At 35.4% G+C, this 27,468-nt stretch overlaps 3 protein-coding genes across 3 annotated transcripts; all 3 read left to right on the top strand.

Moving 5' to 3' along the window:
- Positions 1-1,829: 1,829 nt before the first annotated feature.
- On the top strand, positions 1,830-12,670 carry LOC149379578 (plant/protein (DUF810)). Its single transcript, XM_089602954.1, has 27 exons — positions 1,830-2,041; positions 3,395-3,443; positions 3,552-3,727; positions 4,074-4,138; positions 4,310-4,673; positions 4,875-4,941; positions 5,371-5,524; positions 5,758-5,925; positions 6,033-6,143; positions 6,403-6,612; positions 6,815-6,916; positions 7,081-7,311; positions 7,512-7,586; positions 7,784-7,864; positions 8,219-8,401; positions 8,485-8,640; positions 9,118-9,210; positions 9,370-9,441; positions 9,974-10,091; positions 10,270-10,448; positions 10,916-10,997; positions 11,160-11,264; positions 11,346-11,452; positions 11,544-11,621; positions 11,741-11,836; positions 11,930-12,025; positions 12,104-12,670. Exons 2-27 carry the CDS (start codon positions 3,430-3,432, stop codon positions 12,275-12,277), a joined length of 3,357 nt encoding a protein of 1,118 aa, XP_089459080.1. The 5' UTR covers positions 1,830-2,041; positions 3,395-3,429; the 3' UTR covers positions 12,278-12,670.
- A 6,817-nt stretch (positions 12,671-19,487) lies between these two features.
- Positions 19,488-21,339, top strand: LOC149379579 (Cyclophilin-like peptidyl-prolyl cis-trans isomerase family protein). The gene is made up of 5 exons (XM_089602734.1): positions 19,488-19,842; positions 20,273-20,365; positions 20,475-20,507; positions 20,637-20,693; positions 20,921-21,339. The coding sequence occupies exons 1-5, from the start codon at positions 19,579-19,581 to the stop codon at positions 21,029-21,031; spliced, it is 558 nt and encodes a 185-aa protein (XP_089458860.1). The 5' UTR covers positions 19,488-19,578; the 3' UTR covers positions 21,032-21,339.
- Positions 21,340-24,650: 3,311 nt separating this feature from the next.
- Positions 24,651-26,016, top strand: LOC149379580 (LYR family of Fe/S cluster biogenesis protein). The gene is made up of 2 exons (XM_089604542.1): positions 24,651-24,972; positions 25,590-26,016. The coding sequence occupies exons 1-2, from the start codon at positions 24,760-24,762 to the stop codon at positions 25,773-25,775; spliced, it is 399 nt and encodes a 132-aa protein (XP_089460668.1). The 5' UTR covers positions 24,651-24,759; the 3' UTR covers positions 25,776-26,016.
- Positions 26,017-27,468: the final 1,452 nt, after the last annotated feature.

Raw genomic sequence — 27,468 nt, forward strand, 5'->3', positions numbered from 1 at the left:
TGTGTGTGTTAATTAATTAAATTGAGCTTCTGACTTGATTACGGAATTCATTTTTTTAAAGATTAATACTAATTTCCATTATAGAGGTGGGGTAAAATATTGTTCAAATTACCGGATTTTGCTTTCGTCATACCGAGTAAAGAAAAAAGGTAACCTATAATCAATTGATATATGAATATTTCATTTCTTTTCTTCTTAAAAAATGATAATGATATATAGTGTTATTATAAGAGAAATTTTATATACCTAAAAAATAGTAAAATATTGTGACTAAATCTATAATATCTAAAATTTGACTTTTGGTCATTTTTTTGGGACAAAAATGTCCTTCAAATTTATAAAATCATCTTGAATTGTCGCACACCATCTTAAATTGTCACAACCTATCGCTATCTCGTTAATAATCTTAAACATCTTGAATCATTTTAAAATATCTTAAACCATTGCAAAAATCCTTAAATTTTATCGTCAATTTCGTTGAATTTCATTTTTAGGCATCGCAAATTCATAAAAACACATTATCTTTGTTTGTATAACCTTGATAAATTTTTTAATTATTGCAGTAAACAAAACCTTTCTAGTCTCCTCATTTTCTCTAACGACATTTAAGCTATTTTTTACTACAATCTTTGTAATTGTAATTTTGCATAATCTCTATTTAAATATATTTCAAACCAAATAATAAAAATTGGTATTTATATACGCTCGAACGGTTTTATAGATTATTCTCCAATATGATATATAATCTCGGACTTTCAAATGGAATAAATTTTCTTATATTCTGTCTTAATTGGGATTCTCGTTGCAACCATAACATAATGTTCGGTCACAACGCATTAGATTCCGTCCAATGTGGAACATATAATGACTGAAATAAGGGTCTAAGTATGGTATCATGTAGTCTAGTCAAAGTTAGTTACTCTATCATGCTAAGAAACTACAACAGTCAAATGTTGATTTGATGATGGAGTTGTGATTTCAGAAGAGAATGAGTAAATTTTAAGGTGTTTAAAAAAAAAACAAGTGATTTTTTCGATTTAGGCAAAAATGCTTGACCTCTCTAAAGCAAGTCAATGTCGCTTGAGTTGCCCTCTTAGGGGAACTATCTCATATCAACGCGCCAATCCCATTCGACGCAAACTCCCTCTCATTTCAACCTAATGCTGAATTCCCGTTAATACGACCATACGACATCGAGTGAATCGCGCAAAAGGACTAACTCGATTGTGCTATCGATCAACCGTCGATGCCACACCAACTACTATGTAATCAAGCACAAAACCAGTATAGGCTCAGGGGACGCTATAGCCCTACTTAATTAATAATAATAATAATTTTTTTTTTACAATTTTGTTAGTTTTTTTAATTTTTTTATCTTAAAAATTTATAAATCGACCCAATTAAAGTTTTTTGTTTTTTTTTTTTGCATATTGACGTAGCCCCTAGTTTAAATTCCTAATTTCATCCCTGCATTTAACTCTCTTTTGACAGGACCTTCTCGGATCGACTGCGATGCTTCCTTTAATTTGACAATTTCACGCGATACAATCGTGATCACTACCGGCCGATGTCGAGTGAAGACGTGATGCCCGATCCATGCAATTTTCCAGCCCAAGCCGACCGCGTTGCTCCCTTTGATGCAGTCACCCGATACCGGACCGGCCTATTGAACATTGAACTTTAAGAGTTTGAGGTTAAAACTCATAAAAAGTATTAACACTTAAGGATTATTGCTAAATAATTATGTTATTACCATTAACAAACATAAGCCAATAATGCAAATATTAAACAAAAAATAGGAAAGAAAAAAAGACAAAAGCTCTTAGGTGGATCCAAATCTAAACAAAAGCTTAAGTCTTAAAAAAAAAAGCTATCTGATCTCATTTTCTCTCTATTAAAAAATTAAGAAAAAAAGATAGAGCCGCCGTCGGCGAGTCTCCAGTTATCCGACAACGTCGACGAGTGAAGCTACGCCGCCGAATCGAAGCCCGCTTATTTGTTTTCCTCTCCTCCTCGTCGCTCACCAGTGACTAGCCCAATTGTGAGTTCATTTTTTCTCCTCAGAATGATCGTCTTAGTTCGGATTTTCCTAGTTGTTGGAAATCTTGATTGTTTGTGTGCTGAGATTATGTGTTGTGTGGATACTGAGCTTCAAATTTTGAAGTTATTGAACGTGAAGTCTTGGGTTTTGCAACTCGAGCTTATGCTCATATTCGAATTCTCAGATTCAGACAATGTGTTAGATGCTTACACGTTTTCTTGATTTGGATTCATAGTTTACTGAGAAAATTTCATTTCTAGAATTTATTCGACTCCATGACTCTTGCATTGCTTTGAGTTTCTAATCTTGCGCACAGTGATTTTTATTTATTTATTATAAGTTCGTTGTAATGTTGTGCTTGTGTACGCAGTAGATTTTTTATTTATTTTATTTTATTTATTTTTGCAGTAAGACTCCACAAATTCAATGGCTTCTATTGGAATATGTGTGTGTTTTCTTTTCTTTTATTCTCTGGCCTCTGAGTTATGCATTCGTTGATTACCCTTGCTTGTTTTTTAAATGAATGCTGATATTACCTTGTTATGGTTTAGAGGTCTTTTTTTTGCAAAGATTTTTGACTTCATAATGGGTTATGTTTGCTCGACTTAGGTTGATGCTCGGTCCTAGTGGGTCGGGTCCGTGATCATCTCCCAGGGTTTGTGTTCTGATTTGAATAATGAATTTGAGACTAAGATATGTGTTGTGACAGATCATCAGATTGAAGGAATATATGTGTACAAGTAATTGAAAGCTGTTACTGGGATTAAGCTAATTAGTAGTATGTGTAGATATTGTTGTATCTCATCATTAATTAGTAATAGTCTAATATCAGTTTTTTTCTTCTAGTTTTGATATAATGGTTCTTGATCTGTTGGTTTAAGTTGGTGAGAATTGCTTTTGGACTCTGATAGCTGGTTTATTCAAGTTTGGAATTGATGCATTGGTAACAGAGAGTTTATTTTTCTTTGTTATAACGTATCGTTATCAGATTTATATTTTTTTGTTTGTAATATTCTGAATTTTTTTGTTTATCACATTTTACTCCAGGTTTTAACCATAACACTGTTATTTTATTTATTTTATTTTATTTGATTTTTATCAAGATTGGTATGTATTGATATACTGATTTGGTGTTGTTTTGCATATTGCATGTACTGAATCTTTGCTTGTTAAATTATAAGGAACTAATTAAAAATTTATAAGATAAATTGAACAAAGAAAAGCACTAAAATTTAAAAACAAAAAAGTTTAGGTCCCTACCCAAAATATGCCTCTGCTCCTTGATTTAAATGTGGAGATTTAAACGAGCTTGAACAGCGTTGTTAATAAATTTTTCTTGTTTTGTCTTTTCAGATAATAGATACAGCAATCTTGGTGGTCTCTCCCATATGGAATTTGAAGAGTAAGAACTTTTCAGTTTCTTGTCATAGATTTAATTATGTTTTAGGTTTCCATTTTTGGTTGATGAGAAATATGGAAAAAAATACTAAAAGTTTAGGGATTAATGCAGTGAAAGCACGTTGGAGGTGCTACAGAAGTTCAGGCGAGATAGGAAAGTACTTCTTGATTTCATACTGTCTGGTAGTCTGATCCAGAAAGTTATTATGCCTCCCGGTGCTGTAACGCTCGACGATGTCGATCTGGATCAAGTGAGCGTTGATTATGTCCTCAGCTGTGCTAAGAAGGGTGAGATTTTAATTATTATAAATTATAATTTATGCACTTATAGTATTATGAGTAGTTCATCCAAGCTAATGTCTCTAATAATATTTTAGCAGTGATGTACTAGTAAATGTTGGTTGTTATGTTCTCAATTGTGAGCTGAAAATGGTGTGTGTACCTTTGTATTCGGTTAGTGAATTTCGAATATTTTATTATATAGTCCGGTCAAAGTTGTTCATTCAATCGTGCTACAAAATGATAAGGGTTAATGTTGATTTAATGGCTTGGAGTTATGATTTTTTTTTCTTGAATGAGCGAATTCGGGGTGTCTTAACAAGTTTTTTTGGTTGGTTTAAATTTTTTTTTTAAGGCGGAATGCTTGACCTCTCTGAAGCAATTCGAGATTACCACGATCATGTTGGTTTCCCCCAGCTGGTAAGCTATGTTATGCATTAACTTTCGTCTAATACATAACTTGGAATCAGAAGATGGTATAATTCTGCTGTGTAATTTGCGTCCGTGTCATTCATTTGTGGTTTCTGTGACTCAACTTTGCTTTATATGTTTGTTCTGGTCATTTTTGGATTTTTATTCAAATTTGACTAGAACAATTCAGGTCCCGTTGGTGAGTTTTTCTTGGTTACAGACATCGAGTATTCAGGATCTCCTCCTAAGAGAGCACCCCCGCCTGTGCCCACTGCTACACAGACTCGCGTTTTCGCTCCATCACATGTGCTCTCACCAACTCCCGATCTAACACCACCACTCGACGACGATCCTTCATCGCCCATTGCTTCAAATGTGTCGAAATCAGCGTCGTTTGGCTCGACCCAAGTCCGTGAACTAACTGTAGATGACATTGACGATTTTGACGATGACGATCTTGAAGAAGTCGAAAATATTAGATCATCTCGAAGAAACCGAAGTGATGCTGCTGATCTTGCTGTGGGATTACCTGCATTTGTGACAGGTATGTTTAATGTGTACTGATCTAGGTTAGATTCTGTGTGTCATTCATCCCAGAAAGGTAAATGATAACCGTGTGCCAAGTTATGAAAAGTTACTCATGGTCAGTTTAGGATTCAAAAATGCATTTATGGAAATTGATTTTGAGTTCTGAACTTGCACCGGATGGTGATGAAATGATGCTTGTTCTTCTACTCTTTTCTAGGCATCACAGATGACGACCTCCGTGAAACTGCATACGAAATTCTTTTGGCATGTGCTGGTGCTTCAGGGTATGCTTTCACTATCTTTTCACATAAAAATACATATTGCTCAGTGTAAATTTTTGCAATTGTCATGAATTTCTAGAGACAACTTTTTATTTTATTTTATTTTTATTTTTTTACTGTTATACACTAAAATGATGATTTGTCTTCACCTTGAAAAAAAAAAATATACGTTCTAGATTTTCGTGTATCATTTTTCATGCTCATCACATGCTTGTGTTATTGTTGTAACTGTGCCATGGGACTCGAGCCTTTGATCTAATGTATTTATAAGGAAAGTTTTCGTTGTGTTTTGGAAGTATTTATAAGCAAGTTAAACGCTAGAAAATAAACATAAATCTTATTCTCAATATCAGAGCTATTGATTCCTGTTTATATGGCACTTTTGTATGGTCCAGCTTTCATCTTCTGCATTCTGTTAAATTTTGCAAACAGGGGTCTCATTGTACCGGCTAAGGAGAAAAAGAAAGATAAAAGATCAAAGCTTATAAGGAAACTCGGCCGTAGTAAGACTGAAAGCCTAGCTAGCCAGTCTCATCGAGCCACCGGATTGGTTGGTTTGCTAGAGACCATGCGTGTCCAGATGGAGGTACTAGAAATATTTTTATTTGTAAATCCAGCGAGTGATTGAACTCATAAATTTTTCCTTAGGACTATAGTACGCATTCTAGATTCGTTTTGCGAGATCATTATTTCACACGAGCGGAGAGATGACATCAATAGTGTTTTTAAATTTCTAATGAATCCTGATTCCCGTTTTCTTTAAGCTCTTATACATGAAATACCATTTTCATTTGAAATCCATGGTATTTATAAGTGCAGATATCTGAGGCAATGGATATAAGGACGAGACAAGCATTGCTCAATGCTCTGTCAGGAAAAGTGGGAAAGAGAATGGATGCACTGCTTGTTCCGCTGGAGTTGCTATGTTGTATTTCACGCTCAGAATTTTCGGACAAGAAGGCCTTTATACGGTGGCAAAAAAGGCAGGTAGGTTGTGTTGGGTGTATTTAATTTGGCTTAAATAGTTGTATGTGTAGCGGATGGATTGAAGATAGATTGACATGTCTAACTTCGGCATGTTCTTTTTTATTCAGTTAAACATGTTGGAGGAGGGGCTAATTAATTACCCAGTCGTTGGTTTTGGAGAATCTGGACGCAAGGCGAGCGAATTGAGGATTCTCTTGGCGAAGATTGAGGAATCTGAGGTGTGTTTCACTTGTACATATCGATCAATGTACTCTACTATATACAATTTACATTTCTAAATTCCTTAAAATGGAAATGTTAGAAATGCCAGAGATATTTTAAGGAATTCTAATGGTGGAGAGATTGAATTTTTTTTTCTAAGCGTGGTTTGGATAAGTCATGCTACATGTATGAATTTTATTCACTTAATCTTCTGACTCTAATTATTATCATCTCAGAAGTGTAGCGTGACTTTTTGTTACATTTTGATGCTCTCAGTTTCTCCCTTCTTCCACGGGTGAAATCCAGCGGACAGATTGCTTAAGATCTCTCAGAGAGATAGCCACTCCTCTGGCTGAGAGACCCGCTAGAGGAGATTTAACTGGGGAAGTATGTCATTGGGCAGATGGTTATCACCTGAATGTTAAACTGTATGAGAGACTACTTCACAGTGTCTTTGATGTATTAGACGACGGAAAGCTGACAGAGGTTATTACACTTGTTCTTCTGTCTATATAAACAACACCAAATTTAGCATCGTAGTTGCTTCTTAATCATGAATCGTTAGTTTGTTCAAACGTTCTTGTCTGGCTATGTCAATAACTATTTCACGCCCTTAATAAATAACTATATACTTTGCTTAGTGTTCTGAGAAATATCATCTGAAAGTTTGCTCTTCGATTGTTCTCAGGAGGCAGAAGAAATTCTAGAGTTGTTGAAGTCAACCTGGCGTGTTTTAGGAATTACAGAGACCATCCATTATACCTGCTACGCATGGGTATTATTTCGGCAGGTAAAATTTCACCTCTCCTTTTTCTATTATTATTTTTTTATTTTACAAAATCAAACTTGCGTTGTTTTCCATGACATAAGTGACATCATTTGTTGATCTTTGAAGAACTTTATGATCATACCAATATATTCCTACTATATTCAAATTTATTAATTTTGACGCAGTATGTCATCACGACCAACCATGGAGTTTTACAACATGCAATTGAGCAGCTGAAAAAAATACCACTAAAGGAACAACGGGGTGCCCAAGAGAGAACGCAGTTGAAAAGTTTGTTGACTAAAGTTGAAGGTGAACTTGGCTCCCAAGAAGTTTCTTTCTTGCAATCCTTCTTATTACCCATTCAGAAATGGGCAGATAAGCATCTAAGAGACTATCACCTTCACTTCGCCGAGGTAACTACCATATTAGCTCTGCAGCCCTTGTACATTTATACACTCTATGCTTATCATATTTTTACAAATAAATTAAGCCAATTCATGCCTGTTGACTATAAAACAGTGAATACTTTATTCAATGATTGGTAATCTTATCTTTTCGTCATGAAGTTCTTTCAAGTTCTGCGACTCAGATCTGTGCTTTATACACCATGTAGGATTCGGCACTGATGGAGAAGATAGTATCTGTGGCAATGATCTCTAAGAGGCTGCTTTTGGAAGAAATGGGAGCTGTACGTACCGTGCTTTAGATTTCTAATAGCCTCGTAAAACACTTCCCCTTTTCTCTTGTTCAAGGGAAGGTTAATGTAGCAATTTAATAGTTTGTTTTTCTGATACAACTTTATGCTAGGTTTGTATAGTGCCAGGGGTAAAGTAAAGACCTTGCATTCTCATAGCCTTTTTTTTTTTTTTTTTTTTACTTAAACAGGCAGCTATGCAGTCCACATCCACAGATAGAGATCAGATTGAATCCTACATACAAACATCAATTAAGAATGCATTTGCAAGGGTATGAGTCATACTTCACATCCAATTATTTGGGGATTATTTATGCTTCATTGGTTAAACTATTGTGGGGACAACGATTGGATTCAGGCTCTATTTATTATTTTCCCTCGAAAGCGACATGGTGTATATAGTGAAGAGGTTAAACTGACAACTTAGTACCTGGCTATATTCAGGACTGATTGTGTGATTTTTTTGGAGAGGTCTCATGAGAGCACTTACAAGTTACAGCCCTTACACGTTTAAAGCTTATAGTTTAGCTGGTCTACAAATAAGCGTTGTCTTTTCGATACTGATGACCAAACTTTGATACCGAGGCTGGAGTCTTGTTTCATAATTTGTGCTCATCTTCATACAGACATTACATGCTGTCGACAAATCAGAAACAAGGCAGGAACATCCGTTGGCAATGCTTGCAGAAGAGTGCAAGAAGCTTATGAAGAAAGACTCGACAGTATTCATGCCGATTTTATCTCAGAGGCACCCACAAGCTGCTTTCGTATCAGCTTCACTTCTCCACAGGCTCTACGGAAGCAAGTTGGTTCGTGCTTTCCCTTCTTTTTATGTGCATCTGTTTTTTAGCCTAGCAAGACACCAAACATCTCGTTCAAATTCTTGTTTCAGAAACCTTTCCTCGATGCGGCTGAACATCTGACTGAAGATGTGGTAATGGTATTTCCAGCAGCTGATAGCCTCGAGCAGTATATCATTGGTCTTATTAAGTCTGCGTGTCAAGAAGAAACTGCCGAGGTGTTATGCAAGAGATTATCTCTTTACCAGGTGCTGTATTTTGGCTTTATCTAGGATCTTTATTTTATTGCCAACTAAGTAATCTGATTTTCAAATTATATTATGTTGATAACGAGGATATCAACCAAGGTTAAACTCGTAATATTTTAAAACACAACCTTGCAGTTCAAACAATCAAAGAGATTGCATCCCATTCTTTTACCAGGACGGCTTTCCCAAAGCTTCGACACTACATTGATAATTTTCAAAACTAAGTGTACTGTTTCAGTACAATTAATGTCTGGCACAATCCTTATAATAATAAGTTTTACTTACTTTTTTATCATCCACTTTAAGTTTGGATCTTTGGAAGTTGTGATTTACATTTTTCTGTTGCATAATCAGGCTTTTGTTGAAATCTTACCGCACATGCACCAACAATTTATCTGCACCTAAATAATGTTGTAATAAGTGAATTTCGTCCCTTCTTTTACAGCACAAAACTTACTCATTTCGAATACTTTTCAGATTGAATCTGTATCTGGTACATTGGTGCTGCGTTGGGTCAATTCACAGCTTGGAAGAATCTTAGGTTGGGTTGAACGGGCAATTACACAGGAGGTACAGATAAACCATATTTTTGTAATCACAATAATTGTAGTTCTAGATGTACTAGGAAAGACGAAGAAGAGTCGCATGTTGTTTACCCTTTAAAATAGTAAGAATTTGAGCAGATAATACTTCCTGTTGTTTCACTGTATATCATTTTTTTTTAAACAGCGGTGGGAACCGATATCTGCTCAACAGAGGCACGGAAGTTCAATTGTTGAAGTATATAGGATCATAGAGGAGGTAAGAGATTTTTGTTTAATTGTTTATATCTAGTTGTCTTTTTTGTCTCTGGAAAAATGTTACTTAAATTAAAATTTCTCATTATGCTCAATCTTAAACTCAGTGAACCTGGTCCGTAGATAATAACCTTTTTATTTTCTTTGCTCTTTTTCCTTTTCTTTTTTCTTATTTATAGTTGAATAAGAAACGGGAACATAATATATCGGGAAGAGAGGAAATGTCTGCTAAAGAAAAGAAACAGAAAGTGTTTGATAATCATAGCAGCCCCTCAGAATACATAAATAAGGCCGTCCATAAGTTAATAATCCAGCAAAACTCATAATACTATTTCTCAGAAAGAGATTACTTTGGAGAGGAGAGAAAATGATCGAGCCTATGAGTAGTTAGTGGGCATAGTGAAAAACGATTCTCTTTTTTGTTTCTTGTTGACTACAGGACATTGGTGTGAAAGAAAATTGTACAATTATTTATATATGTATGGTGTTAGAGCTGATAAATCAATCGAGATTGACAAACACATTTTCCTCTGCAGACTGTTGACCAATTTTTTGATCTTAAAGTTCCAATGCGGTCTTCTGAATTGAGCTGCTTATTCGGTGGCCTTGATAATGCGTTTAAAGTATATGCCAATAACGTCGTTGAAAAACTAGGTACACACATCGATATCTGTAGCTCAGCTGATTTGTTAACCTTTAACTTGTTTGCTGTAGCAATTCACTCAGTTTTTTTTTAGTCAAAGGTTTTATATTTTGTTACCGGGAATGTTCTAACATGATTTTTAGTTGAATAAATGTTTCTATAAGTTTTTTCATGCACTCCTATTTACAGCTAGCAAGGAAGATTTAGTTCCTCCGGTACCAGTTCTCACACGATACAGGAAGGAGAGTGGAATAAAGGCTTTCGTAAAAAAAGAACTGTTTGACCCCAGGCTGCCAGATGAGAGAATGTCCATTGATATAAACGTCCTAACAACTTCGACACTTTGCATCCAATCAAACACATTATATGTAAGTTCAAGCTTGATCATATTTAAATATATAGAATCTTGTGTTGCATTTATTGTGTATTTATAGGGATGAGTTACTTTGATGATGTTTTAGTCTGCTCAGATTTTCTTCCATTTAACGAGGGTCTATGAATAAAACTCATCCTTATTTTAGTTATGAATAGCCATTCATAGACCCTCTTTTTTAGTCATCCCTATTCATAGCCAGTGAGCATTTGCTGCTGAGGTTTTTAAAATATTCTAAGAAGGTTATGTTATACATCACAAAATTGAGGGGTTTGCCTTTCCTTTCATGCACGTTAGAGAAGTGTCCGGACCTGAACAGGGATTGGTACCATATCACATAGCATTTCAAAGAGGAGAATATTTCTCGAGAAATTTTATCAAATATCTCTTCTCATTATTGTCAAATTAATCTATTCATTTCTAAGAAAGCGTTATTCTGACCCAAATTTGTGTTTCTCGCAGTATGCCATTAGTCACCTGAATAAATTGGAAGATAGCATGTGGGAGAGATGGACTATAAAAAAGCCCAACGAGAAGTATACAAGTACGTATTTTAGTTTAGGAATATTTTTCTAAGGCTTTTTGGTAAATTATTCTGTATTAAATCTACGGCTAATAAAATCTACAGTTGCTGCAAGTTCTCTATTTCTTTTAGGTGATCAGTTTTTTTATACGTTTCATAGAATACGTGCTTTTTCATTTGTAGAGAAATCAATGGATCAGAAATCCAAAAGTTTCGCACAGAAGGACTCATTTGATGGGAGTAGGAAAGAAATAAATGCCGCTATTGATCGCATTTGTGAATTCACTGGTAGAACTCTACTCTACTTTGACATCTATTTCCCACGTAAACAAGCAGAGTCATAACAATGTTACCATCTATTTGTTGCAGGAACTAAAATTATCTTCTGGGATTTAAGGGACCCATTCATCGACGGTTTATACAAACCAAGTGTTTCTCAATCTCGGTTCGATGCTGTAATTGATCGTCTTGACATGGTTGGATATTCTCCCTAAGCTAATGATTCGATATTGCGCTAACTTTTAATTCCTCGTCTCATCTTTCATTATGAGATCGTTATTTGTGCAGGAACTAAGTCAACTATGCAGTCTCATTGTAGACCCGCTAAGAGACCACATAGTGACGAGTCTCCTTCAAGCCGCACTGGTCTGAGCCTTTAACTCATTTCTTTCAACAAATACTATTGAAGTCCTTTTCAATTTTTTTTTTTTTTTTTTTATCATTTTTATTTTATGAATTCAATCTCAAACGTCTCTCTTTCTCAGGACGGCTTTCTCCGCGTTCTACTAGACGGAGGCCCTTCGAGACTTTTCACCATCGGGGACGCAAAACTTTTAGAAGAAGACATAGAAATCTTGAAGGTCCTCGATACCATCGATCTCATCTTTAATTCTTAACATCGTAAATTCTTACTACTAATACATACTTAGCACAATTGATGGGGTTCTTGATAGGAGTTCTTTATTTCCGGTGGAGACGGGCTTCCCCGGGGAGTGGTTGAAAATCAGGTGGCAAATGCGCGGCATATAGTCAAGTTGCACGGCTACGAGGTTCATTTTTTCCTTCATTAGCTGCAGTTATCCAAGTTTTTTTAATTTTTTTTTTTTACATTTCCGTTGTTTTTTCAGACCCGGGAATTGGTCGAGGACTTGAGATCGGCGGGAGGGTTGGAAATGCAGGGCAGTAGAAGTAAACTAGGAGCGGATTTGAAGACGCTGCTGAGAATACTCTGTCACAGGGCTGATTCCGAGGCCTCTCAATTCGTCAAGAAACAGTACAAGATACCCAAATCATCGTCTTAGCCTCTCCATATCAAAGGCTTTTATAATAGTGTGTAAAAGTAAGTAAAGTAAAAAGAAATGCATCTCATAGTGGGGTTTATTTTTCTTCTTCTTTCTATTCAATTGCATCTCAAGGAGAAACGTGAGTTTGGGTTTTGTCCGTTTTCCAGTTATTTTGTGATTCTCTGGTCTTCCACTTCATTGATTTTAGCCGATAGAGAGAAAAGGAAAGAAAAAAGAAAGACACTAATTCAATTCCAGTATGCATTTTGTATATTTGTTCATTTGTTTTTGTTTTATGTTATTAATTGTTTAACCTCATCGAGGATTCAGGTGTAAAAAGAATAATTCATCAAACGTTATTTCATACGAGTAAATTAACACGAGGTTCATTATTTACACGTTGAATTGTAATATCCTGTTTCTCCTTCCTATACTCATGATTAGTTTATTTACTTGTAGATGGTGTTAAAACTTTTTTGAAAGAAAATTATGTCATGAATTATACCAACAAGTATAGAATATTTTTCAAGTGAAAAAAAAAAAAACCATGGATGAGTTGTGTCATAGATCCAAATTGTTTCATGACTTCTCACTAGGGGTAACAAGAATGATATATGATAACAGTGAGGAGGTTCATCATATCATTAGTGAAATTAATCACTATTGAATTTCAATCCTAAGGTTAGTTGGGTTGTGATAAGGAAACTAAAAGAATTGCAGGTTAAAGCTCTTTCTGGAAGCCTTATATATTAATCTATTCAATTTCAATCCTAAGGCTCCGTTTGGAACCCGGAAAATATGAGGGAAAAGAAAATGGAAATCCCTCATATTTTACTTAGGTTGTTTGGATTGAGGAAACTAGGATGGAAAAAAAATATGATGGAAAATGCATGAGAAATATATAACTATAATGAGGATTTCATTTTCCTTCGAAAATCAAATGGAAAATGAGAATCTCTCAAAATTTGTCTATGAGATGATCACATTTTTGTGTCTCGTCAAGGTACCGAGCCAGAAAAGCTCAGTAGGGGGGTTTATTTGAAAAAAAAATATTTATAGGGGCTAGTTAAAAGAAAATTATGGTAAAAATTATTTAAAAAAAAAAAGAGTCAAAAGTGTAAATTTTTAGGTTAAAAAATGTAAAACTTTTTAAAAATAGGCAAAAAATGTAAATAAAAAATATTTGAGGGGGGCTAATTAAAAAAATTAATGGTAAAAATGAATTTTTTTTTTTAAAAATGGGTTAAAAGTGTAAATTTTTTAGGGTAAAAATGTAAAACTTTTTAAAAATGGACAAAAATGTAAATAAATTTTTTTAGGGGGGGCTAATTAAAAAAATTCATTGTAAAAATGAATTTTTTTTTTTTAAATGGGTCAAAAGTGTAAAGTTTTTAGGGTAAAAAATGTAAAACTTTTTAAAAATGGGCAAAAAATGTAAATAAAAAAAATTGAGAGGGGGGGAGGTTGAAACCCTCCCTGGACCTGAGTTAGCTCCGTCTCTGGTCTCATCGTTACTTTCCCGTCAATTTTCTCTCATATTTTTCATGACTTCCAAACACAATTAGAATTTTGACTTTTTCGATTATTTTATCTCACATTTTCATTTTCTCTATTATTTTCACTTTCTCTCTTATTTTATGGTTTCCAAACGGAGTCTAAAGGTATTGGTTTTCCTCCTTTGGCTTAGACAATAGTTTTTTTTAGGTACTAGGATAACGGTCTCTATTTCAGAGGATGAGCGTTATATTTATATGAATACAAATCTGGCCGAAACAAGCTCCCTCAAGGTCTTTCTTTCTCTCCTCGCTTTCACCCGAGCCCTCTTTCGAGTCTTCTTTCTCAGGTGAGAGTGTCACTTTTGTACCTTGCTTCTCCTAACTCATGTCTGTTCATATCAAAATGCTCGTGGGTCATCAATTAATTAACTTGACAAATAAAATTAGCTTAAAAGTCGGTAGTAATTTTTTTGTACCCAAGTAAAGCGCTACGAAATTTGAAAGAAAATTTATGTATATGTAGTGAATCAAATATCGTTCCACCCAAGTAGTAAATTTTAGTTGTATTATTTTTATTCATTTTTAACTAGTTAATAATTATTGACATTTTTTTACTAAAGTTAAATGTCCGAGTAATTATAACCGGTTAAAAATTTCACTTAATCATTTATAATCATAATTAATTAGTTACTAAACTATCAATAATATTAATGTCTCATTTAAACAATAATAATAATAGTAATAATCAGCTACCTTCAGAAAAAACGAGATTTTTATTTTACAGTTTTTACCTTTACCGCGATTTACTAATTGTACCCCTTCAGACTGGCCGAGAGATTAAAGATATGTTAATTAATTGGGCGGGCTAGATTTATGGCCATTTTGAAACTTGTAATTGCATTTTAGCCACCTTTTAGATAATTTGTGACAATTGGCCATCTTCATTTATTACCAGGTGCAAATAGTCATATGTGCCCCTACAACTTATTCTGTATTCCCGCCCAATGCTACGTGAATGTGTTACATGAGAAAAAAAAAATAACAATAAATACAACCCGATTAACGAGGCATTTTTAAAGCTAACACTCAACAAACTCAAACCGAAACCAAAGGTCAGCGAAAAAATAGAAATGAAGTTGAAAAACAAAGGTATATGAAAATCGCGGATATTAAAAGGGGAAGATATTTTGCAATGGCGAAAACAAGATTTGGGAAGAACAAACTCGAAGCTACGGTGGAAAAGGTACGAACTTTTGGATTAATAATCGGTAGTGATGAATAAAAATGGGTACATCCATTATAGAATAGTTCATTTTAGTTCATGGAAGATCGATAGTGATGGAAAAGTTTATGCATGTCCATATTTACCGGTGATTATCAATAACAATGGGAATCTCCACTATTTCCGATTATGATAGTTGTTTTTTTTTTTTTTTTTTAAGAATGAACCGGATTACGAAATTAAAAAAATAATTTTTTATAGCAACTGATATGGAGACGTTACAACTGAGTTTTAAAAAATATTTTTTTTTATTAATGGAAATTATACTGTGTTGATTCGGAATGAAAAGTATATGTATGTCCATATTTCCGGTTATTATCAATAACAAATTAGTATATGATATTTCAGATTATTAATAAGAATAAATAAAGGGTATTTTGGTTGAATGAAACGGTTGAACATGAAAAATCAACTGAGATAGAAACTCATATATGAAAGTAATTATTTTTTATTATTGGAAATTAAAGTTATTATCAGTAATTAAAATTTTGAATTGTGCAGATGAAGAGTAGTAATAGTGCAAAACAAGTGAAAGGGCCGAAAAAGATTAAAATGGTTGAAATTGTCCAACCAGAGGTATGTTCTTAAATTATGGATTTATGTTCGTTATTAATGACATTGAATTGCACATTCTGATGGTTTTTATTTTAAATTTCATTGATATCAAATTCTGAAAACAGGACATTTGTTAGACTGAAAAATTGGTAATGTTAATGAAATGAAGTTGTACATTTTTTTGACTATGAAAAGTAGGCAATTAGTATTAATTACGTTTAGGATAATTTTTATTAATAAAAATGAAGTGCACATTCTACTTTCATTATTGTTGAAAAAGGTTACTGATACATATAATTAACAGGTTGGAGATTTCGTTGTACGTGAACACAACTGGAATCCAAAACAAAAGATCATAGCGCGATCGAAGTTTAACGTCATTGAAACAATCAAGTCAGGACTGAAAAATGAGAGGCAACAAACTCTTTTCCAGCATGGGCCGTTTGGACATATCCAGGATTTGGAAGGGACGAAGTTTCCTAAACATCTAATGCACTTACTTGTTCTGCATTGAGTGGAAAGCAATAACTCAAAAGAGTTATGGTTTGACATTGGTGGAAATATTGCTGTTTTTACAATGTACGACTTCCAAATAATGTCAGGTAATCTAAAAAACTTGTGATGTTATTAAGTTATATTAATCAGAATAACAACTTAATAGTTGTTAATAGTCAAAAATCAACTTCATGTATGGTTAATAATGTATGGCTTTGGGAAATTGTTATTAATAAATGGTAATAATTAAGTTTATAACCCGTTATACAGGATTGAAGTGTGGTCCGATACCTAGAGCCCAAGACAGGCCTCATATTGTTAACATGTTGGCGGAGAAATACTTCACTGAGAGGGGATCTAAGAGAGGAAGACGTTTGTTGTCTATGCTGCAATCTGATATGGATGCGACAGATGAAGAACGCGTTGCAATAGCAAACTTGGCAGTTCTTGAAACCATGATACTGCCAAAACAAAACAACACCAACATGGATGATGAACATCTTCTCCTAGCAAACAATGCGGAATTATTTGCAGATTACCCTTGGGGGAGACTCAGTTTCGATGCTCTATGTAAAAGTATGAGAAAATCTGGAAACTTCGTCATGAAATCACCAGATGGGTACAACTTACAGGGTTTCTTGCATCCACTTCTGGCTTGGGTATACGAAGTGGTACCTCAATTTGAAAAACAAGGATTTACCGAAAGGACAATATTTCATACCATGCCAAGAATGTTGAAGTGGACCTATTATAATAGTGTTGGGTATGACATGTTATGCAAGTGGATTTTCAACAATGTTGAGGTATGTGTCATATCTTATTATAAATATTAATTTTGAGAAATTATTAGTAATTACCACATATTATCATATTATAGGTGGACATTAAATGGGTCCAAACAACAGCAGAGGAGATTGCAGCAGGATACCCTCAAAGAGATGATATTCCAAAAGAAGATGAACCCACACTCCAACCGGATAAGGGAAAAGGCAAAAGCGTAGCTAGTAACTCGGATTCGAACACCGAATATCTGCAAAAAGCTGTAGAAGACCTCGCTAACGGGCTTAATAATGATTTCACAAAAAAATCACAGAAATATACTTACCTCCATTGTTCTTGAATACTCTTCAGAATTGAATAAAGCTCCAAAACCAAGTTCGGTAAGACCCGATGACAACGCCATCTTTGGAATCAGTGCCCTTTTTTCGTTGAACCATTTTTGAACTTTACAACGCCAATACAACACTAAACAAGCCACAGGATAGCTGCGAGCTTCCTTTAGCACCGAGTTTAAACATTCGGAAATGTTAGTCGTCATAACATTGAATCTCCTACCCGGGAAATGACTTCGAGACCATAAAACAGGATTTGCATCCAGGAGATAACTTTTTATGTTAGGGCTTGTCTCACCAATTGCATTCAACCAGTAATTGAAATCTTTGTGCGTATAAGCCTTAGCACAATTATAGAATAGTGGCTGGATAAAAGATTTACCAAACTTTGCTTTAACGTTTGCCCACAAGTGTTGCATACAAACAGCATAGGTTGCCTCCGGAAAAACGTTGCGGACAGCTTTCGGGATCGATGAATTCCTATCAGAAACAATTACCAACTCATCTCTGACACCGAACGCAGCACGAATGTGAGTCATGAACCAATGCCAAGCTCTGTCATTCGCAGAATCAACGATCGCAAATGCCAACGGAAATAAATGGTTCTCTCCGTCTTCAGCCGTGGCCAATAGCAAAGTCCCATGCGATTTTCCTTTGAGAAAAGTGCCATCAACAGATATTACCGGGCGGACATACTTCCATCCATGTATTGAAGCACCAATGGCTAAGAAAAAGTATTTGAAATTCCCATCATCATCGGTTTCAGTAAGCGTGTATGTTCCTGTTATTCGTGACATATAACTATTAATAATACATTCAGATAATAAAAAGTAATAACCGAATTGCAGCTGCCATTATCCCACAGATAATTACTGTTAATAATACATTCTGATAATAAAAAGTAATAACCGAATTGCAGCTGTCATTATCCCACAGATTATTACTGTTAATAATACATTCTGATAATAAAAAGTAATAATCAATGTGCATCATTCAAAAGTAGTAACTACTATACCTGGATTTTTTTCCTGAATCATCGATCCCACAGTAGGTAAATGTGAATATGACTTCTCAAAATCACCCCGAGATCATTCAAAACTTTCGCACGCGCCTTCCATGCCTTGAAATAACTAATCTCCACTTTGAATCGGGTACACATAATCGACCACACCCTGTGGTGTAATCATGTCCGCCATACAACCCGAAAAGTCAGGTTTGAGACACTTACTGATGAGGGAGGCTGAAGCTTGTTTATGGCGATAAATAATATTCTTCCCAAAACAAGAATGCACTTTCACAAAAGTCCTAATTACCCAGAATTTAGAATCCGAACAAATATTAGCATTCAACTTCCAGGAACAGTCAGAATTAATACATGTGACACTATACCGTGTCTTGCTCGATCTCCTGACTCTAAACTGAAAATTGTTTCTCATGGCCAACATACTAATCGCCATAACCAAAATATTTTTACTCATAAAAAGATTATTGACATCAAAATCAACGTTCATGGGTAAATTTTTCAAAGTCTTGTCATCAACCAAAACAATATCACCGTGAATTTCATCATGATCAGAGGATAATGAATTGGCTTTAGAGAAACACTGACGATAAAAAATCTTCACTGCAAAAAAACATAAAACACCAACAACAAACGATTATTAAATTGCCTTAACTGATATACATCACAACCGAAAAAACATGATCACGTAACAAAATAACATACATGACTCGCTAAATTCCATACTTGAACCATCCATCATGAAAAAAAACTGAGAAGACCTTACTGTTCGATTGACCTTTATTTTTTTAAGGAAAATAGTAAATAGGCGCTGAGTTTACTGCTAGTGCTAGTGTGAAAAAACGAAATTAAACGTTCAAAATCTAACTTCTGCGATTATAAAGGAAAAATTCAAAAAAGAAACAAAACAATAATGTGTTGCGATTTTAAAGGACGAATTCAAAAAGGAATGTCAACCACAACGTGATAGCTGAACGTGATAAACTGAATCTCTATAAAAAAGGAAAAAATCAGTCAAATAACCACGTGATAAAAACTTAAACGGTTTTTAAAAATCTGTCAAATATACACGTATCTCTTTTTCATAACTTTTCAAAATAAATTCGTTTAAAATAGGAAGGTTATAATAGATATTTCAATCTATCAAAATCAATGACACGTAAGGGAACTGGCTATTTTTCAAAAAAATCTCGTGACAATATGAAATTGATAAGTTTTAAGTGGCATACTACGTTAGAAATCTCTAATTAATTTGACATATTATATTTAAAAAAAAAAAACAACAAACAAAAAGTAGAGACTAGAGAGTGCGGTGAAGCTGCGGTGTGCGGAGAAGAGAGAAGAGAGAGCTGGTAATCATGGCGGCGTCGGGAGTGGAGTGGCACGTTCGTCCGGTGAACTCGAAGAACCCTGTCGTCTTCTTCGACGTCACGATCGGAACAATCCCGGCCGGTCGCATCAAGATGGAGCTTTTCGCCGACATCGTCCCCAAGACCGCCGAGAATTTCCGTCAGTTCTGCACCGGCGAGTTCCGCAAGGCCGGCCTTCCCGTCGGCTTCAAAGGCTCCAACTTCCACCGCATCATCAAGGACTTCATGATCCAGGCCGGCGATTTCCTCAAGGTTCGTTTTCACTTTTTCGAAAATTAGGTCGTAATCGTATCGCCGCGTTTTCAATAAATACCAATTAGCAATGGTTCTTAGTCTGCTCTACTAGTAATCCGACACCATTTTGTGGTTGTGAGGTTTAGGGTTGTAACCCTTTTGGCTCTGTGAGTGTGTGCTCATATTAAGTATATAATTGGAGACTAATGATGCAATGGGATTTGGTCTTAACATCAAATGACGAAAGAGAAAAGTAACTACTAACCTTAATATATGATCATTGGGCTGGACTAGCACTCCATTTCAATGACCTTGTAAACCTTGTTAAGTCACTTAATCCGAGAGTGGTGTTTTCGACTATAACACCATGGAAATGAAAAAAGAAAAGTTGGTATTGTCGATTGGGCTATGGTTATAATGGAAATGTGAAAATGTGTGAGTTCTACAGGGCGATGGGAGTGGTTGCATTTCCATATACGGCCACAAGTTCGATGACGAGAATTTCATTGCCAAACACACTGGTCCGGGCCTCTTGTCAATGGTAACTCTCCATCACAATTCTTTATTTTTTCAAAAAAGAATCTTCAAATAATGGTTATATAAAATGAATGATTATGACTTTAATTTTTATTTATTTATTTTTTTTATAGGCAAATAGTGGACCGGATACCAATGGGTCTCAGGTATGTAGCCGCGACAGCGTTGATATGGACTTTTTTCTTGATTTTTTTTTTTCATATGTGTTTGGTTTGTTTGTTTAGACTATAAAGCTTTAAACGAGTTCTATGTTTTTTTGTCTATCTTGAATGCAGTTCTTCCTTACTTGTGCCAAGTGCGACTGGCTCGATAACAAGCATGTCGTTTTCGGGGTATGTTTATTTTTATCTGTCAGTAGATCATTAACCTATGGTTCGGTGAGTGAGATATGTTGAGTTGGGTTATGAAAGATAAAAAAAAAAAAATTGCGAAACACTTTGTTTTCGTTCGTTAAAGCCTTTGTTGTGGTGGCTATGAGAATTCAATTCGCAGTTCATTTTGTGTAGAGAGTTTTTTTCCGGAGTCTGAATGATAAGCTAACCATTTAACGATTATGCAGAGAGTTATCGGAGACGGTCTTTTGGTTGTAAGGAAGATCGAGAATGTTGCTACCGGGCCCAACAACAGGCCTAAACTACCTTGTGTCATTGCTGAATGTGGAGAGATGTAAAAATAGAAGAAAGAAAGACTTTTTTTTTATTTTTTTTTTATTTTATTTTTTATTTCACTAGTATTTATGTTGTTTTGGATTAGCCTGAGAAAGAAGATAGTATTGGAAGTGCATTTATGATATATATGCAATTTGTCCTTGGCTAGATGATTTCCTTATTCTCCAATTAGGTTTTGGATCTCTCTTTAGTATGCCACATAGCCATTTTCGTCAACATATTTGATGTCCCAAAAGGATAGTTTATGGTGATCAGAATTTTCAGAACTATAGAAGGTTTGAAGGTCTATCGATGATAGACTAGTTTTTCTTTTGTTGTGTTATATATAAACCTGGCCTAGCGGGAGTCCCGCTTCTCCCGCTACCGTCATCCGTCCCACTCCCGTTAATTGGTCAAACGGGAGTCCCGTCCCGTTATGTAGTGGGACGGGAGCGGGATTCGGCCTAACGGGAATTCGGGACCCCGTTAGGCATAAAAATAATAAAAAAAATAAACCCTATTGGCATTATCTAAGGTCACAGATATAACCCTATTGTTCAAATCTCATTCAGCTAAAACACTAACTATGATATCTAAGATGTTCTCACCAGTGTGAGAACCTTCTATCCTCCTAAACGCTATGATACGTTTGTTCAGGTTCCAATCGTCGTCTATGTTATGGACTACAACGCTCATAAAGTCCATCTTAGATTGACCGGTCCATATATCCGATGTTAAGGCTACGCTATATCTACCAGAGGATATTGAGTCTTTCATTTGTTCCTTTTCTCCTAAAAACCATTTTAGGATATCGGATCTCAAGGCTTTCCTAGACATTATTTGTACGTTTGGAATAAGAGAACTAATGAATCTAACAAAGCCTTGAGATTCGATATGACTAAAAGATTGTGGGATGAAGATGCCATGATAAAATATAAGCGTATGAGACTAAAAATGAGAGAAATTGAGAGAATTCGGGATTGAAATTGAGAGAGAGTTGAGAGAAATTGAGAGAGTTTGAGAGAGAGTGAATGAAAGGTGTGAAGAAAATGAATGAATTGGTGGGGGGGGGGGGGGGGGGGGGGGGGGTATTTATAGATTTTAGAAATAAGTGGGTTAAAAAAAAATTAAAAATTCGGCCGAAATGAAGCAACGGCTCTTTTTTAAACGGTAAAAAAAAACGGCTCTTTTTTTTGGGCCGTTGGATCAAAGATCCAACGGCCGAGATTAAAAAAAAAAATAATAATAATAGCGGGACTAACGGGATCACCGGATCCCGTTAGCCAAAGTAACGGGACGGGAGTCCCGTCCGTCCGCCTTAACGGGATGTCCCGTCCCGTTACTGTTCATACCGGTAGCGGGGATTCCGTCCCGTCCCGCTACCGATAAGCCAGGTTTAGTTATATATTATCTTCTATAGTGCTTGGAAACGAATGCTTCCGTACTATTGCTAAAAGAAAGGAATGACATAAAGATAGTGATAGTTCGGCACATGTGCCCTATAAACTTTATTGGGTTAACCTGTTAAATTTGTTGACATTCACCTATTCGATTTCATGATGCCAAGGTTATTTTTATTTATTTGTTTATTTTTTTTTTAGTTTCATGATTTTTATTTGACTTTATTAACATGGCTCCTTAGCGGAAAGACTTAGATTACAAAAATCTCAAAAGAAGATAAAAAAAAAAAAAAAAAAAAAAATTCTCAAAGAAAAGATAGAGGTTGAGATATTGAATTCACGTTTTCGATAATGGTCTTTTCCTCTTCAATTTGGGTATGTTTCACTTATACTTGAGCGGTTTCTCTCAAACTCTGTCGTAAAATGTATCTCTATTTTCGTTACTCTTTTCTTCATTTTATGTTTAACTTTGCAATTTGAGCTTAGTTTTTATGTTTGACTTTGCATAATTATTTTTCTTCAGAATTTATGAAATTTTGGGAACTTAAAATTTGGGAATATGAAGAGTTAAAACTTTTGAATTTGATCTTTAAGCGTGCTAGTTTTGGGGATTGTGCATAATCCATCTTTTTCAAAAACATTGATTATTGAAGAGTAATACTGCTTTTCAATACTTGTATTATAAACGTTATAGCTACTGGTTAACTACTGCTAAAGGCTGCTAATATTGCAGATCCTACGTTTTAGGTTAATAAGCTATGTTCGTAGGACTTTGGCCTCTTTTTAAAATAAGAAATTGGCCCTCGTAATCATGAATATTCTTGGTCTAATTTGAGGAACTCGGCTATCGATCCCAAGCAAAGAAGTAGCAGATGTCGCGAAAGACTTAATTCGTTCAAATGGGGCCTGTTAATGTGATTTCTCGGACAACATTTATGGGACACGTGTTGGGTTGCGATCTTGTCTCGATCTTGTGTCGTCGGGGTCACATTTCATTGGAAACTTGAAAGCATGGTGAATGATTGCTATCCTCTTGAGAGTCTTTCGGATTAATGATCTTTTCTTCTCGCCTTCTTCGTTGTTCTCGTCGGATTCTTGGCATTCTCTTTGTTGCTTCTTGTCTTCTCCTCGTTCTCTTTGTTGGAATCCTCGTCTTCTCTTTGTTGATCTTGAATCCTCTTTATCTTCTCTTCATCTTCGTCTTCGTCTTCGTCTTTCACTTGATTTTTATGTATTTTGAGTGTGTTGAGAGCTTTGAGTATTTTTTTTAGAGAAAATGAGAAGTAGATTTTTGTGATTCTTTTTCTCTTGAATTAGTTATCTTCACTCTAAAATGGGTGGAGTATTTATAAGAGTTTTGTTTCTTGGGCTCCAATACTCTTTGAGATTGCTTGTTGGAGTTGGTTGAAAAAAGGGTCCATTAGGAAAATAGCTAACTTAAACGTTTGATATTGCTAAATAGCCAACGTTTGATAAATTTTAGGTAAATAGCCATTTTCATGTATTTACAGACATAAATCTTAGATAAATAACGACCTCCATATATTAGGCCACATCATTATTTACGACTATTTACTTAAGATTTACCAAATGTTGACTATTTAGCAATGTCACACGTTTAAGTTGATTATTTTCCTAATTTTCTGTTGAAAAAAAGGGTCCCTCGTATCTGGTCGGGGTTGAGGCCCATGGACGGGATCCGTGGCTACTGGTCGGGGCTGAAAGTCCCTTGATGATGTCTGAGAGTGATCTTGGTGGGGCTGAGATCTTTTGATGGGGTTGAGTCTCTTAGTGGGCTGAGACTTTTATCGGGTCGAATCCCTTGATAGGGTTGAGGCCTTTGTCGAGATTGAATCTCGTGGTTGGAGTTTAGGCCTATAATCAAGATATATTTATTTCGAATTCCCAACCCAAAGTTTGCAACTATATAAGTTGCATCAACAAGCCATAGAACCATTTAAAAAAAAAAAAAAAAAAAAAAAAGCCATAGAACTAAGCACGGAACCAATTTAAGACAATTTTTATTTTTCTTATACATTTTTTTGGCTAATTTACAAATTATTTTTTTTATCTAAAAAAACTTACAAATAGTCCCCCTAATTTATTTATTTTGCATATTACCCCTTGTAATTTACATATCTCCGTCCCCGTATAGAACCCTATTGACATTACGGTAAATTTGTGATCGGGGGATACTTTTGTTTGAAATCATGAAACAAGGATTAAAAATATAAATCTAGAAAAATAGGTTCATAAACTGAATTTTGTCTGTTGTTTATTCAATAGTGATTCCTTTGTTTGCAGAGAAAGAGAGAGAGAGAGAGAGAGAGAGAGAGGAGAAGAAGAAAATAATGTCGTTCACTCAACGAGCCCTGAAAGTTCCGGCGAACTCGGCGAGCTTGGAAGAAGCGAGGCAGAGAATGTTCGAGTTCTTTAGAACGGCTTGCAGATCGATCCCCTCAGTCATCGATATCTACAACCTCGAAGACGTCGTTACCGTTTCCCAGCTCCGCAGGACAATCGCCTCCGAGATCCGAAAGAACGCTCACATCGCAAACCCCAAGGCAATTCTCTCGATTTTTAAAACTTCAATTTATTTGTATTGACGCTATTTGAGAACAAGCAAAAAAAAAAAAAAAAATCCTTCCGAAAAAGAATTAAAAAAAATCCGAATCTCTGATCACGGAGGGTAGTTTAATTGGAGGTTGAATTGAATTGAGAGTGCGTGCTTGGTGCAATTAAAAATTAAATAGGCACATATGCGTGGTTGGTTTGTCTTATTTAGGGTTCGTAATCGTATCAATAGAATAGGGCTATCTTCAACTCTTTTTTTTTTTTCTTCCCGAATTTGAGACGAATGTTGAAAATTGTTTAGAATGTTAAGGTGTGACCAAGTTTTTTAGGTTTCCAATTGCTTACTATTTTGGTCCGAGGAAGTTATTACTTAACAAGGTCGGAGTATATTGCCTTTAACTACATACAGTGAGCAAAACCAAATGAATAGCTTGATAATGAGGGATTTGCTGCTCGGTAAAGTCAAACAAACTAATCAAACCCATCTCCTATCTCATCATGTGAGTGATCTTGGTAGTGTTACAATAGGCTGAAAAAAGACTGACTAGTTACACCATTGTGGGGATAGATGAAATTACTCTGACTGTGCTGTGGTACAACTTTACAGGTGATTGATATGTTACTCTTCAAAGGGTTGGAAGAGCTGAACAACGTGTTAGAGCACGCAAAGCAGCGACACCACTTGATCGGCCAGTACGTGGTGCACCACGATGGTCTCATTCAGGACTCAGGCAACAAAAATCAGGGCGTATCTGCTTTCCTTAAAGATTTTTACAAGAGCAATTACTTTTGAACAACTTGGTTACATTCTTCTCTGGCTGTGATGTGCTTTCTTGGGGACCATCCTTTGAAAATAAATACCATTTCTTTTTCAGCTTATTTTGGTCCTGCTATGAAAACTTTGTTTTGACATTTTCTTTGGAAACCCTTTTAGGCGTTGTGGGATTAAATAACAGACAACGATCCGTTTAATGTATCATTCACTTGGATGACTTCTATTTTTATATAAAGGCCATGTATCTTCTTTGGCTTGAGCCGGGTTAGCATTGTCCTACGTCTCATCATTATGATCTAGTCATTAGAGATAATAGACAGTGAAGTGATCAGAATGTTGCGTTATCCTTGGAATAGTCTTGTCAGTTTTGTGTTAACACGACTTTATAAAGCATTAAGTTTTGTAGGTCAGTTTCCCCACGGTTTCAAGCTTTCCTCGAGCGGCGAGGACTCTTGTGCGGGATTTGTGGGAATGGTTTACTATTCTTGAGACTTCACTTCAATGTACACGTTTTTCACCGCCCGATTACCTCTATGGCCAAAGTGAGCCTCGAGACGTTGGGGCAATATCAAGTGCTGATTTCCTATGTAGGCGTTTATCGATGTGAATCTCTAAGGGGGATTATGTTGATTGATTGTGGAGGCGTCGGCGTGTTGCAATGGACGACGATACCTTCCAACACGAAAGGTTTTGTGGCTTCGCAGGCTCGTTATAACGTTGTGGGTGACAAGTGTAATGGTTGAAAGGACAATGTCTAGGTTGTGAGTCGCGTTGTTCCCTCCGACATTGCTAGATAGGGTACAAGATTGTAAAGGCAAAAGACCTTCAGAAGAAGGAACAATTGCTAACTTGGTCTTAGCACACCCAACCAAGTGTCAAAACACTTGAGAGAGCTTTGATGCAACATGTACCTTGACGGAAATGAGAACCTAAGTGGGAGTTGTTCATGTAAGGTTTTTTCAATCACTTAAAATGGCGGCCCACAATTATAATGTTGGGCTTGTATGGAACACCGTTGGCGTTGCGAAGAGACGGCTGTTCGTGTAAATTGCGAATAATAAAAAAATTTAATGCCAGAGATTAGTAAGTAATATGAAGAAAGAGCATGGTAAACATGACTCACAGAATCATGGCGCCACACAAGTGAGTGATTATGCTGTTACACTCACGGCCTACGATTATATGTACTCATGGATAGTAAGTAGGCTATTTCACGTTAGTATTCCACATTTTGGGATTTCATTATTTCTTTGCTAATTTCTTCATTAAACTTAGTATAAGAAGTTACTTTTACATGTGTTTTTTTGGAGCTTTATATTAAACAATAATGTTATTTTGAAATGATAGAATACACTTTACAACTATAATTTTTTTACATAGAATATCTATATCTATATATATATATATATATATATATATATATATATATATATATGGTTATATAGCTAAATAGCCTCCTAAAAATATACAGTTTTGGATTTAGCCAACATTTGGTTAATTTTGTGTTAATAGCCAGGCGAATTTATTTACATACTTAAAAATACCAATATATCCTCACAACTGTTCCCGCCCATTCCCCTATCGAAAATAAAATCAATTAAAGCAAATCTTTGGATAATAGCTGCCGCGTATTTCAAGGGCCTTCATTACGCTTTGTAATTAATACCAAATATACACGCAATATTCTCTCTCATTCAAACACAAATTCAAA

The sequence above is a fragment of the Urtica dioica genome, chromosome 12, assembly GCF_054948205.1.
Source record: "Urtica dioica subsp. dioica isolate 48M chromosome 12, U.dioica_male_clone48M_v1_H2, whole genome shotgun sequence".
NCBI lineage: Eukaryota > Viridiplantae > Streptophyta > Magnoliopsida > Rosales > Urticaceae > Urtica > Urtica dioica.

Excerpts from the sequence above, each read along its gene's own strand:
- LOC149379578 (XM_089602954.1), top strand. Across the intron at positions 7,312-7,511 it reads ATCACCTTCACTTCGCCGAG|GATTCGGCACTGATGGAGAA; the intron begins GTAACTACCATA and ends TACACCATGTAG. Across the intron at positions 8,641-9,117 it reads AGAGATTATCTCTTTACCAG|ATTGAATCTGTATCTGGTAC; the intron begins GTGCTGTATTTT and ends AATACTTTTCAG.
- LOC149379580 (XM_089604542.1), top strand. The coding sequence starts at position 24,760 with ATGTCGTTCACTCAACGAGCCCTGAAAGTTCCGGCGAACTCGGCGAGC. Across the intron at positions 24,973-25,589 it reads CTCACATCGCAAACCCCAAG|GTGATTGATATGTTACTCTT; the intron begins GCAATTCTCTCG and ends ACAACTTTACAG.
- LOC149379579 (XM_089602734.1), top strand. The coding sequence starts at position 19,579 with ATGGCGGCGTCGGGAGTGGAGTGGCACGTTCGTCCGGTGAACTCGAAG. Across the intron at positions 20,508-20,636 it reads CGGATACCAATGGGTCTCAG|TTCTTCCTTACTTGTGCCAA; the intron begins GTATGTAGCCGC and ends TCTTGAATGCAG. Across the intron at positions 20,694-20,920 it reads ACAAGCATGTCGTTTTCGGG|AGAGTTATCGGAGACGGTCT; the intron begins GTATGTTTATTT and ends ACGATTATGCAG.